Raw genomic sequence first — 13,403 nt, 5'->3', positions numbered from 1 at the left:
TTGAGGTTGCGCTTTGACCAGGACCTCTTATTTTTTATCACTCCAAAAATGTCAGTAACAAGTTGTGGTACAATTTGTAAGGAAACGTATAGTAATAGAAGAACAGTAACATTAAACATAAGATTTATCTAGAAAACGGATACATTTTAAATGATTTGTGACATTAATTGCAGATACATCGATTAGCCCTGTTGAAAAAACCAGCATATGCTGGTTAGGTATGTTTTGATGCTGGGATGCTGGTTTGTGCTGGTCCTTTGCTGGTTTTAGCTGGTCCTTTGGTGGTTTATGCTGGTCATGTGCTGGCAAAGGACCAGCATAAATCAGCAAATGACCAGCTTAAACCAGCAAAGGACCAGTTTAAACCAGCAAAGGACCAGCATAAACCAGCAAAGGACCCACTTAAATCAGCATCCCAGCGTCAAAACATACCTAACCACTAACCTAAACTGCTGGTTTTTTCAACAGGGAGAGGGGAAAGACAAACAATTTATACCTCTATTTATTCTAGATATTACATGATGGGCTGACAGTCATCCCAGTTCACCCTAGAGCTTTATACTAGATCAAGCAAAATTAACTGTGGGCCTATACATCATTAGAAAATAAAATAGAAATGGTAAAGATCTGTTCAATCATCAAGAACAATTACAGAATATAAGGGAAATGCTTTAGCAAACTTCATCATCCCCTGGGCATGCTGCAATCAAGCTGTGTGAATGAAGTAAATAAATAAAACTGCAATCTAATACTGTGTTTCCTGAGGAGGAATTGTGTGCCACTAAAGTATGCCAAGCTTGAGTAAACGCCAGGGTCAAACAACACAGACCATGTGCAGATGGAGCTAAGCACAGATGTAACCAGAACGATGTGGAGAAATACACATTGTGTTTGTACGGAATTCAATGAATTGCTGTAAACTAATTTAACAGTCTTGTGATGTCATACGTACAGCTTAACTTTGACATTTTTGGAAGTAAAATGTTCCTTTTCTAAAACATATAACAGCTATATGCAACTGGGCCAGGCCTTTGATACTCCCTTAAAAATTTGATGTTGACAAAATTGTGCATCATGGGGGAAGCTCTTGAGCAGGTCACTCTTAGAAAGCTGGGATGTTGATGGGGGGAGGGCTGTATAACCTCTTCCTTCCTCTGAGCTCAATTGCTCCCATAACAGGCGACCTGGGGCCTCTTGGTGGAGTAGTTGTCATCGCCTGTTTCCGGTCTGCAAGTGTGGGAAAGTGGACGAGGCCTCTGCTGAACCCCCCGGCCCTTCTCTCGGCCTGCTTCCTGACCGCCGCTAAATATACCGGGCCTTTTGCTCCGCACGGGCCCAAAAATACGCTGGCGCTGACATCAAACATGTTCTTTCCAAGTTCCTCCCGATGGCTTTTTCGGCCACTGACGTTCTTCCCGCTTGGCAATGGGCTTTACTTTCCTGAATGGTGTGAGGTAGCAAGAATGGAGATGAGAAGCGGGAAGAGGAAATGAAAACTACATGAATGTGGCCCTCTGAGTCAGTGTATTATCAGATCGATTATACAGTGACTGCACAGTCAAGATGCGTATCGTAGAGCTCCTTATGAATTGTGAAGAATTCTTATCTTCGAAACAGTCACATGATGTGCAGAATCGTGACAATATGTGAGTCCAATGCACTTTTTGTAATGCTGTTAGCGAGACAATTACTTCTACTCAGACTTCATAAAATGGGAGGAGAAAAAAAAAACGTGATTCTATCATTGACAATGACAGTGCATTTATGTTCTTCTTTCAAGTAGCATATGATATGGTAAACCATTAATAAATGTAATTATATTAACACTGTTATAATAAACCATTAAATTAACTTTCCTCAAACCAACTGATATTACAATTTCTTCAAACAGGACAGTGAACCACATCTTAAAGTAGTTTGATTTTTTTTGCCCAATATGCCAGTCATTTGTAGGTTTGTGAGTCAGGGAGCAAATGTCCATTTTCCAGTAAACATATGACTACTTTTCAAGCAGTTTCACCTCTTTCAGGCAAAGAATGATCTGATTTCACAGCATTGGGATTGGTATTTCATAACATCATAGTGGATACACGCAACTTAGAAAAATGGCAACCATCAAAACATGTCTAGCTTGACTAGCTTATTAGTGATTTTTAACATTTATATGCTAAATTGTTATCTGTTTTGGAGTATTTGAGAGTAAAAATAAATCAAAAGCAACTGTTATTAATAATTAATATTTTTTACTATATTTATATCATTTATATGTTATGTATATTTTATTATATACTTTAGATTCATGTGTTTACGTACATGAGATGATGAGAATGATCAAAAACATTTTTATTATTATTTAGCAGTTGAATATTAGGTATGAGTTTTTCCTTTTAACTCAGAAGTGGAATGTGCCAGCTACCAAATCTTTACTACCGAAATAACATAATTTACAAATTAATCTCTCTTTGAAAGACTGAATGGACCTAAACTTAACCTGCAGTGGAAGGCAGAAGAGTGAGTACTCAGATTTGATAGAATGCACTCAATAATGTATCCAGCAGCTCTTTCGTCAGTGGATGGTCGGAATTCACCATTCATTTTGCAAGAATTTCAGTTTCACTAAACCTCCCTCTTTGTACGGGCAAAGAGAAGGAAAACATCACCAAGGCTGACTTGACCATCACAGCGGCCGAGACTTCCTGCCCGAGCCGGGCTCCTATTTATGCTCTTGCCTTTCAGAAGGACTGGATGTTTCTATTCTTTGCTTTCCTCTCCTCAGTCTGAGTCACACATCAGGTTTGTTAAGACCGGGATTCTGGTTATTGGTACTGTTCAAGCTGAGTAATCATCCAGGATCTGGTGACTAAAGCTTTTTTGGACTTTGGTACATCCTTCCACAAGACGTAACGGCCCATATGTTAAAAGCATCATTTTATCTTTTGTAGTTGGGATCCTGTTGAACGGATCTGTTAGATGATGGATAACTATTTCCGTTTGCATATAACAGGAAGTTATAAATGGGCCCTCAAATGTGAAAGCATAGACTGATGTGAGTGAAACAGAACAGATAGTGTTTTAGTGCTCTGTCTCCCACATGTGCATCAGTCTCTATCCCTCCTGAAATCTCCCTCGCTTTACCTCCCAGGTCAGTGATCATGTTCAGTCCAAATGATGTGCTCAGCAATTTGCAGCATTTTGAAAAATGCAAGGAATGCACCATCATTTCCTGTTTCCAGCATCCAGCCACCCAGGATTAGGCACACCTACACACAGCTGGCACAGCTTATGCACCTTGAGTCTTTCAATGGATGTATCACAAATATATATATATATATCATAAAAAAGGCTCAGATGTTGCACTTTTATAATTCAGGGTTAATGGAATAATTAATGTGTTTTTTATATATAAAATTCACATTCTTTACATTTCTGCTTTAAAATCATCCAAAATTTTACCTATTCCCCTCACCACTTTTTCTTTCTTTCTTTCTTTCTTTCTTTCTTTCTTTCTTTCTTTTTTAAGGCAATAAGGGCCAATTTAAGAAGGTTTCATAATTAACATTATGCCACAAATTGTGTTGATAGAGCTTAAGTTATTAAATCTGAAATATTCTTTTAAAGCATCAGCTTATATGTTAATAATATAAATTAATTTATGACAAATAAAAAATGAGAAATGAGTCGAATTACTGACATATCTTAGTATTGAGCTACAAATTTAAAGGGGTCATATGATGGGATTTCAATTTTTCCTTTCTCCTCGGTTTTCAGACCGATGAGCTTTGTAAAAATCGATGCGTTTCAGAAAGGCGGGGCATAGAGGAGAAACAATAATGTACAGTATGTGGAAAATAATGTGTTTTTAAACCTTAAACCGCATAAACACATTTCATTACACCAAATACACAAAATAATGTTCTTTTTAGCAGCATCATATGACCCCTTTAATATGGATTGCTTAGCCCTGGAAAATTTTGATTAAAATGTTTCAAATTGATATCATATATCAAAATCTTGGCAAATCTAAGCACAGTTTTGTGAAGTTGAGATCTTTTCTGAAACTTTAGAGAAACATGAGATTATTTAGGTCTTTTTCTGAGAATAAAAACAATGTGTGGTTTTTATTTCTTGTGGTCTCACTCATTATTAATTGCTACAAATGACAAGAATAGATTATGTGGATTGAAATCATTACACATCACACATATATACACACTCATACATTTTATCCCATCTTCCCCACCGTGTCTGACAGTGAATGTCTCCCAAATTCATAAAAACGGACTCAGTCTAAAATAATGTGGGGCAGCCCTCGAAGGACCTGGGTCAACTCTATCACTGTGAGAATCTCTCCCTTCTTGCCCCCAAGGGAAATGTAAAACAGCTCTCTTTTTTTAGACAGCGGAACACAAGAGGATATTGGATCACCACAATCGAGAACATCTGCAGGGAGATTTTGCGCCGCTCATTCCCCTGCATGTGCATGTATGTATGTGTGTGTGGGGGTTGGACAGGAGGGGGCCGTTAAGTGAGAAACACACAGATGATGATAGAATCATGTTACAGAAACATGCATGTATCGCATTCAGCACATGCTATCTTGTCCCTCAGAGGCCACACAAACTTTGTACAGATATGTGCTTACTCTCTGTTTCTCTCTCTCTTACACATACACACACACACACACACACACACACTAATGCCCTTTAATGGTAGTGCAGTGTGTGCTGCTTCCCTGGCTGGGGCCAAATAACAGATATTATCCTCATCATAGTTTGGCCTCTTTGCACGGCTGTTGCAAGGGCCATCAGAGAGTGCTGAGAAAAACACAGCCACTCGATATGCGCACAACTGGGAGAGAGAAGAGCTCAGCATTGCCGCTGTTGAAATGACAGGACTGCATGGATCGAGCAAGGGCAGATCTATATTACAGCTGCAGCAGTAGATCCATACTGCCATTGATTGACTGGGGAAGCACACACAGGAATATGCATGTAGGCCATGGCATGGAGAGGTAAAAATATCCAAAAAAAAGTTACAGATGTGGGTTGAATAATCTGAGTCTGGCACTGAGAAAGACTTACAAAAAAAGTACTGTTGCTGTACAGATGGTATCAAATGACTAGCACATTCATGATAGTTGAGTAGTTAACATGACATACTTTTGTTGACTCGTTCTATAAACTATACGCAAACTTAAACAACATTTAAAACTTCATAAACATATAACATAATATTATGCATGCAGCTTTTATGACTTCATTATAATTATCAATAGATTACATAGAATATTTGTATTAATTTAAAAATCAATTTAAAATTAACTGGTGAATGCAAACAATCTATCTATCTATCTATCTATCTATCTATCTATCTATCATGTACATACATACATATGTAACTATGCATTTGATATATTTTATTAATGTAAGTTTTAGAATGAATGATATATTATTTTTATTTTACATATATTTTATTTGATATTTTAAGATATATTTATACTTGAAAATAATTTTAATGTTATTTTTCGTAAACTATAAAGCAAGTCTGTGATGTGTTGTTCCAATTACTACAAGGTCTATGTAGTAGACCCCTAAAAAAACAAAACAATAATACCACAGTACCATATCAAAGAAAACATGGTTATTCTACTTTTTTGTAAGTGGAGATAAATAAACAGAATAAGGGAGGGGAAAAAAACAAGAGAAAACGTAGTGAAAAGGAAAGAAACATGGCTTAAAACACACAAGCTTGAGTGGGAGCTGGAAGAGCAGAATTCCAGAGACTGGAGAGCCGTGGGGCCGGCAGCGGAAGTGTGCTAAAGCTCTCTCCAGTGACCCCTGACCTTGCAGATACCATTCCCATCAACTCCTCCTCCAGCTGTCTGCACTCAGCCACCCAGCAGGCCCGCAAACAGTCCTCCTCCTCTCCTCTCCTCCCCCCACTCCTTCCCTCTTTCTTCCCTCGTGCTCTTCCTTCTCCCCCGCCGCACATCACTCATCCACCACACCATCCTTTCATCAAGTACAGTCCCACCTCAGCTCAAAGCATGATATATATATATATATATATATATATATATATATATAATAATCTTTATACGATTTATATTAATAATATAGATATGTTTTAAAATATTAATCACATTACTATCACTATTTTATTTAGCGATTTAAAAATGTGTATCTCTCAAGGGACAACGGGAAGAAACTGCCAAACTGCCTTGAATTTCAATGTTGAAAATGGTTCGGTGGGAACTTGTTAACAGGAAGGAAATCTCCCATCTTTCCCACCATCTCAGTGCACACATATAAGACGAGCAAGATACATAGATCTCAGCCAACCCAACATTAAAACACACTTCACATACTTTAACACAAACACCGCCAACTTCTAACCGATCACCACAAAACAGATGGGCCCTCGGCAAGCCACCAGAAAACTCTGTCGCAGCCGTGGCGTGATATAGCAACGTGATCTCATGATAATTCGTATGTATTTTACGTAAAATGTGGTTCTATAAAACGTTCATTTACTTACGTTTTACAGGCACTAAAACGTACAATACTGACGTATTTTCAGCATTTAAACATACAAAACTGACGTATTGACGACACCTAAAAATAAATCCTTATGAATATTGAAATCGCTGCATTAATTTTATTATTAGTTGTTTTTAGTTGTCATATCAATTACCTTGTTTTCAACTGTATTATTAAATTGTTTACTCGTTTACTTAATATGAAATATTAACATTTCGTTTTGTTGTGTGATTTCTGCTGCCAGCTCGTTTCCAAGAATAGGCCTAACGTACATAATGTTAAACAAGACTACACTTTAAAAGCCCTTAAAATAAATAACATTTCTGCAATCGTTTAACCTTTACTGTCATGTAATGTTTACTTTGTTTGCCATGGGCCACAAAAGCCGTTTTCTCCGACATGCTGTGACTGACAATAGAACTATAAAATACACCAAAAATGCAACATAATTACGAAATTAAACAATTTTATTTGTGCGCTGTAATCCAAATTTTCAGAATCCATACAACTGCGAGGAACAGACCCAAATCCAAACCTTAATTCGGCGATCCTCATCTCTATCCCGAGCAGCGAGTCCAGTGACCGTAAGCAGCAAAGCCAGCGCTGACTGACCCGTTCTTTACAAATTCAAATGTTGCCTTCTTCTTCTTCTTCTTCTTCTTCTTCTTCTTGGTTTTTAACGGCGGCTGGCACCAACGCAAATAGGTGCATTACCGCCACCTTCTGCTCCGGAGTGTGAAACAGAGTTTTAAATTCTATTTACCAACCCTGTATCTCTTATAAAATCAAAGAATACATTACTATTTTTCAAATGCTGCCGCTTCAAAAGACAGGTTTTACGGCAGAATAATCGAACGCTCATTGGCTCTGGCCTGCATTCGTCACAGATTGCGACATGCCGTGTTTCTGGTGAGGTGTGTTTGAATGATGCGCGCGCGCCTTCACGAGTTCATGGAGTGGAGCGGGAAAATAATCTGGATAATTAACAACATAATTTCATGGCGATTAACAACATAATTTCTGCTTTGCACCTCAAATAAACCTACTGTATTCCGCCAGAGAGGACTACGGCTGCAACGCATCATCAATTGGATTACTTTTGGAACTGCTTTTGACATTTTTGTAATTGCTTTTATCTGTCTGTCATGTTTTTCTTATACTGTACAGAAATAGTTATGTTTAGGTTTAGAGGTAGGAATGGGATTAGCGACTATAAAAATATTTGAATGCTATATGTTACTAAAATGGTTATTTTCCTGCATATTTCGGTCAATTGCGTTTTATATCCTTTTATATTCGCTATAAAATGGGTAGGTTAAGAGGTAAAAAAAATCTAAATTGCTTATTAATAAAATGATAAAAATGCATATTCGCTGTAAAATGGGTAGGTTTAGGTTTGGGGGTAGGTTAAGAATCCGTTTCTCACCAAACCCTCAGTATACCTTCAGAATGCTTGGAATGTACACCACGAGATGCATATGATTATTTTACGAGAGATATGCATGCGCTTAAAAACAAAAAACAAAACCTAGTCACCATTCTCTGCCATTAAATTGGCAAGTGCGAGCAGGACATTTTTGTGTTATTAAGTAATAAGCCTTTAGAACAACATTAAGGTGAGTAGTCACTCTAGTTCACACAGTTCCAATAAATTGCGATGGGTTAAATAAACTCAATAAGCAGACAGACGCGACTACAGTCAAGTGCAGAAGTGCACAGGAAATAAGCAGCAGTCATATTTAAAGCTGGCTCCGCTCTGCCCCGGCACTGTGGCCCTCCTTAGCCCCTTTCAGCTCTCTCTGGCGCCTGCTTCTCCATCACACCTCCACCTGTCAACGGCTCCAGCTCTCCCCCAGCCTCTGAGGCTCCAGCACCCCCCAGGGTGGCTCAGGGCCGCACTGCCACCAGTCTCACCTTTTGGGAGCCACCGTGCTGTAAGTAACCATGTGCTCAGAAATGGCTTCTGTTACTTATTTCAATCTGATGAGTGTGCAAATAAGGAATCCAGTTGATCTAATATTTAGTGTTTGCGCTTTATATGACAAGGCAAAACATTAGTTTACATGTGGTGAACTAATGCAAGGCACTGCAAAAAATATCATTTTTGAACTATTACAAAGGAAAACATCTAATTTTAGAATAAGGCCGCTTTGATATTGCTCAATTATGTAAGTGATTTGTAAGCCCTAATGCTGCTTCTTTTAAGAGGAGTGTTTTTACATTTGGATTAGGGTGGTTTAGAAAAGGTCCGTTTTCACACACCGCTGCACTGTGATTGACATATGCATGAAGCTCTGATTGACAGCTTCTATAGCTCCATCCCTGACCCCTGGAGTGTCCTCAATGGTGCCTGTCCCCACCGGACAAGGGCCACATAGGGGGACTCAGTGGTTACAGAGGCCATGAGGTCAGAATGGTAAAAGATCAACCAACCCCATCCCTTCTTGCTCTCTATTAGCTGGGTTAAAGGTTAAGAAAGCAAAGAGCATCCCTCCAGAGTCAGTTTCTTCTTGAGTGAAGAAGTCTTTTCTGACTTTTAACAGTACTGGTGCACAGTATTCCATGACGCATCTTGATGAACCCTGCTTCATTGCACATAACCACTTGTTTGAGCATACGTTTTAATGGAACAACCCAAACTAAATTACATACAGTAATTAAAAACCATAATGCAAAAAATAAAAAACTTCATAAACACTAGCGTAACTCTAGAGTTTACTCTTGCATGTTTTTATGAGCCAAATTTGAATATGCGCATACATTTCAGTCTGTTTCTCACACAAAGCTATTGTATAGCTTTGGAAGACTTAGAATGCTGTTTGCAAGTCTTTTAAAAGGAATTTATGCTATATTTTTTAATATTTCTGCAAGTCATGCAGGTTTGGAATTAAATGAGGGTATGTATATGACGACATAATTTTCAGTTTTTTTGATGAACTATCCCTTTAAGTAAGTTAAATGAATGCTACACTATCAAAAACGGTGTATCTCCAGACACCAAATTGATGTATGTACTCTATATCTTAATGCACATACACATAAAGGGAATACTGGATCTGTATTATTCATGCAGCATCTTCTTATATAGACAAAGCCTAGAGAAAGGATGGGATATTGAGATGTTGGGGTACAGACTTAATGCTTCTGAAGCTCTGGAAAAATGAGGCATGGTAGTGTGACAGCCATTACACACAAATGGTGGTACGTACACACACCTTATACACACTCTCACACTTCTGAAGCAACTCACGCTCTGTCTCATAGACTCACTCATACACACACACACACACACACACACATCTCTAGTCCCTCTTTTCCAAGGCCATTAGTACGAGATGGCCTTGATTACTTATTTATGAGGCAAATAGGCAGAAGTGTGGAGAGTGGAGTAAAGAGACAGACAAAGACCGGAACCCCTCGGCACTGAAACTAACATCCATAAGTGTCCACACATATATTTGCTACTTCACAGCAGTTTTTTTTCTAAACAGATCACTTACGCACTTAATAACTCCTTCAGGCATCTGCAGAATAGCAGTGTGTTTGCACTAGTGGTAAATACCACAAAACTACAGATGCAACTAGACTCAGCAATGCAGCTGTGGGTGTCGTGGGCACTTTAAAAGTCCTGCATAGTTCAGTAAAGCTAAAGATGGATTTTACCTTCCCTAAACATCTTGAAATTTAAATTGACACATTTTCAAATTCATACATACGGTATAGTCAAACCATTTATAGAGATGTAAAAACAAGTCTTGTACACAGAATATTTCAAAATGTTTTATTTATTATCCATGGCCTTATGGCCACACCCACCAGTCCACTCTGAAAAAACTGAAATCATCACATGGGTCTTTTCATTTAATTTCTTTTCATCATTCACCCGAAATAAATATATAGCTTTCCTTGCAACAATTTAAATAAATATCTGTGGCTTTATGATAATATCAGCAACAAAAAAAGTGTAAAATGTATATATATATATTTTATATATATATAATATATATATATATATATATGTTTATATATTCTTCCTTAATTCTTTTACAACTTACAAGATGCCAATTGTACCAAAGCAATACTTACTAATACAACATGGTGAACTTTTAGTGGTTAACTCAGAGACTGTGGACAGCACCAGTTAGGCATTCTTGTAAATTGTATGTACCTACACACTGAAACCCCACATCGTGGACCCTTCTTAGAGAAGCCATTCTTTTGGGATGTGACTGTGGAGGAGAGGTATCTTCTCACTATTTCACCCAGTGAAAGCTTGCCTCTGATAGTAATGCATGTTTTCTGCTCTCATGCCAATAAATATTGTATTGGTAAAACAAAATATGATTGGCTCTTCAAGCTTGTGTGTAACCTAAACCAGTAATGGCATAACTTGTCAGACATTTTATCTGTATGTAATTGTTGAAAAGTATATTTCAGGCTGTTTAGGTCTTGTCTGAACACCACATTTAAATCAGTTTTGAGCTAATTATTTCTGTAGCAATTTATGATAATGGATACATGCAACCAAAGGGAGCCCAGTTATTAAGATTTTGTAGGGTAATTTACAGTACTGCGGTGGAACACTGTGCCATGCACAAGGGACCTCTCCTCCACAATACAAAATCAGTCTTATGGTTAGTCTTAAGAATTAGCCAGGTATCTGACAAGGTTAATGTCCAACAGTAATAGAAAAAATGGCAATAATAACCAGATTAAAACAAATGGAATAAAAATACAAATACAATAAGAATTCTATGTACATACAAAAATATAGCGAAGGATATATTCGGAACTCACAAAGATGTGCATATTATTGGGGAAGAACACACACACTTGAAACAGATTTCATTCAACTTGCTTCCCAGTTTTGGATGTCAGTGCATCTGTTTCACCTTGTTCCCAAGTGTTGTATTCTACCTCGTTCTGGCCAGGTGACTAAGCCCTTGTCTCAATACAATCCCTTCTTCCTGTCAGATGACACAATAGTCTCCATTAACCTCATTTCCTGTGAATCATTCAGGGCCAACCAGAGAACCTCAGGAAAGGACTTAGAGATGCTAATGTCCCATGTATGGCATAACTGGGGAACCACAATGGCTTCATTTAGCTGATGCTGCTCGGATCTGATGTTAACCTAAAGCATGGTCCTACAGGTTGTCTGGTCAAGTTGTCCAAGAGCTCTCAAAGTAATGGCTTGTATCTCATCCTGAGAGCACTGTCAAAGTTGGACAGACAGTCCCTTTTGATGTTTGGTCCCACAACGTGGTTGGATGCAGAAACAGTCAAGTTATCTATCGCTGTTGTTGAGCAGTTGGAAAGCACTATGGGCAGCAGTGGAAAAGAGAGTTGAGGATGTAAGAGTGCTTGGGAGAGGTTGGCGTCAGGCTGCCCTGGGCTGGAAACCTGACCAGACACTTTATCTTTCAGAGTAGCTCCTCTAAAAATAAAAAGAGAGGCTTCTGCTGACAGCAGATGCCGGCCTGAGACTGCACACACATACACACACACACACACATTTGTCCTTCTTCTTCCTTACCACACACTCATGCGCACAATGTCTCTCTTTACCGCCGTTCTTGAAACACATCCCTCTTAGGTGAGCTTAATATTCTGATTTTTGTATGGTCCCGTTTTTGGTGTCAAACAGAATTGACTTACATAGTCTGATTTTTGTTGTTGTTGTTGTTGTTGGGCTCTTCTCCCTAACCAGCGCCCTGTATCCGTGTAGAGTCTAGAGTAAGCCATCTTGCTTACAGTTTTTTCATTCAGTAAGGCTGAAGAAGACAGACTCAGCGCTGACTTCTGTTGACAGCTTCCCATGTCTAGACGATCCTTTAACCCAGTACAGCCTCTGCATTAATTCTGATAGCGTACTCCCCGTATGTTACATACGGTTCACATTACCCAACTCTATCCTGGAAGTCTAATAAATAAATAAATAGACACGGATTTACTAAAAAAAGAGGGAAGTAGGATACATGATGATGGACATGATGCAGGGAGACCTGATTGGTTTAGAGTAGGTCAGTTCATTTAGCAGAATTCCCCGGCTGCTTCAGCATCAGAGGTGTCTCCTCGAGGGAGGATTGCAAGAGGCTCATTCATGATGTCATACAGGCTTTTCCAGGGTTTTACGAAAGGGCACGGAGTTGGTGGCAGAGATCTTGCGGCACACAGCGTTGGTGTTGCTGCATCGACAGCCGGGACGGGTGGCGCGATCATAGCCACGCTGGCACAGAGTGAGGCACAGCTTGGCAGGAGGGTAGCAGCACAGGCAAGGCAGGCAGAGTGCCAGGAAGGCCATAGCACTCCAGCGGGAGCAGGCGTGAGCTGGGGCGCAGGAGCACGGTCGGTCGGCACAGTTGTCCTCCTTATCTGCCGAGCAGTGGTAGAACAGACCCTTCACACAGCACAGGCAGGTGCCGTACTCCAAGACGTTTTCTGCAGAACACAAGCAGCGCTGGCCACAGGTCCAACAGGAGGGCAAATTACGTGGGGCACAGCACTCCTGGCACTTGCAGTGGCCACAACGTTCACAGATGAAGAGATGAAGGCCCAAGTCCTCACCGTCAGCCAGTCCTTTGCCCAGCGACTCGGGTTTCATGTCACCTTTGGGCTGGGACCTCACTACAGCCGCTAGACCAGAATGGGAAGGCGTTAATCCAGTAAGAAGTCTCTGATCCGAAGCAGCACTGCCACGGGACATGGAGCTCACGGTACTGGAGCGACTTACGTGGGCTAAATGGGAACGTTGGTGCTGACTTTGACTGCGAGACATCTGAGGGTGTCGTTCATCGTGTGTATAGATGACACCAACCTGAGAGGCAGGCTCCATTGCCACAGGGCGTTCCACATAGCCATTAT

At 39.6% G+C, this 13,403-nt stretch overlaps 2 protein-coding genes across 3 annotated transcripts in view; both read right to left on the bottom strand.

Annotated features, from left to right (window-relative positions):
* Positions 1 to 4,677: 4,677 nt before the first annotated feature.
* Positions 4,678 to 13,388, bottom strand: LOC107675200 (protein sprouty homolog 3-like). The gene is made up of 2 exons (XM_016469463.1): positions 12,027 to 13,388; positions 4,678 to 4,693 (listed from the first exon to the last, which is right to left on the bottom strand). The coding sequence occupies exon 1, from the start codon at positions 13,372 to 13,374 to the stop codon at positions 12,649 to 12,651; it is 726 nt and encodes a 241-aa protein (XP_016324949.1). The 5' UTR covers positions 13,375 to 13,388; the 3' UTR covers positions 4,678 to 4,693; positions 12,027 to 12,648.
* LOC107675198 (protein sprouty homolog 3-like) overlaps positions 10,552 to 13,403 on the bottom strand; it is a 13,713-nt gene continuing 10,861 nt past the window's right edge. For both annotated transcript variants that reach the window (XM_016469461.1, XM_016469462.1), the window contains one exon: positions 10,552 to 11,574. The gene's annotated coding sequence lies outside the window, so the exon portion shown is untranslated. The remainder of the gene's footprint in view (positions 11,575 to 13,403) is intronic.

This window comes from Sinocyclocheilus anshuiensis, unplaced genomic scaffold (assembly GCF_001515605.1).
Source record: "Sinocyclocheilus anshuiensis isolate Anshui unplaced genomic scaffold, SAMN03320099.WGS_v1.1 scaffold1487, whole genome shotgun sequence".
NCBI classification, from domain to species: Eukaryota; Metazoa; Chordata; class Actinopteri; order Cypriniformes; family Cyprinidae; genus Sinocyclocheilus; species Sinocyclocheilus anshuiensis.
This window is presented reverse-complemented; position numbering and strand designations above follow the sequence as displayed.

Coding starts and splice junctions, on each gene's coding strand:
- LOC107675200 (XM_016469463.1), bottom strand. CDS start 13,374: ATGGAGCCTGCCTCTCAGGTTGGTGTCATCTATACACACGATGAACGA.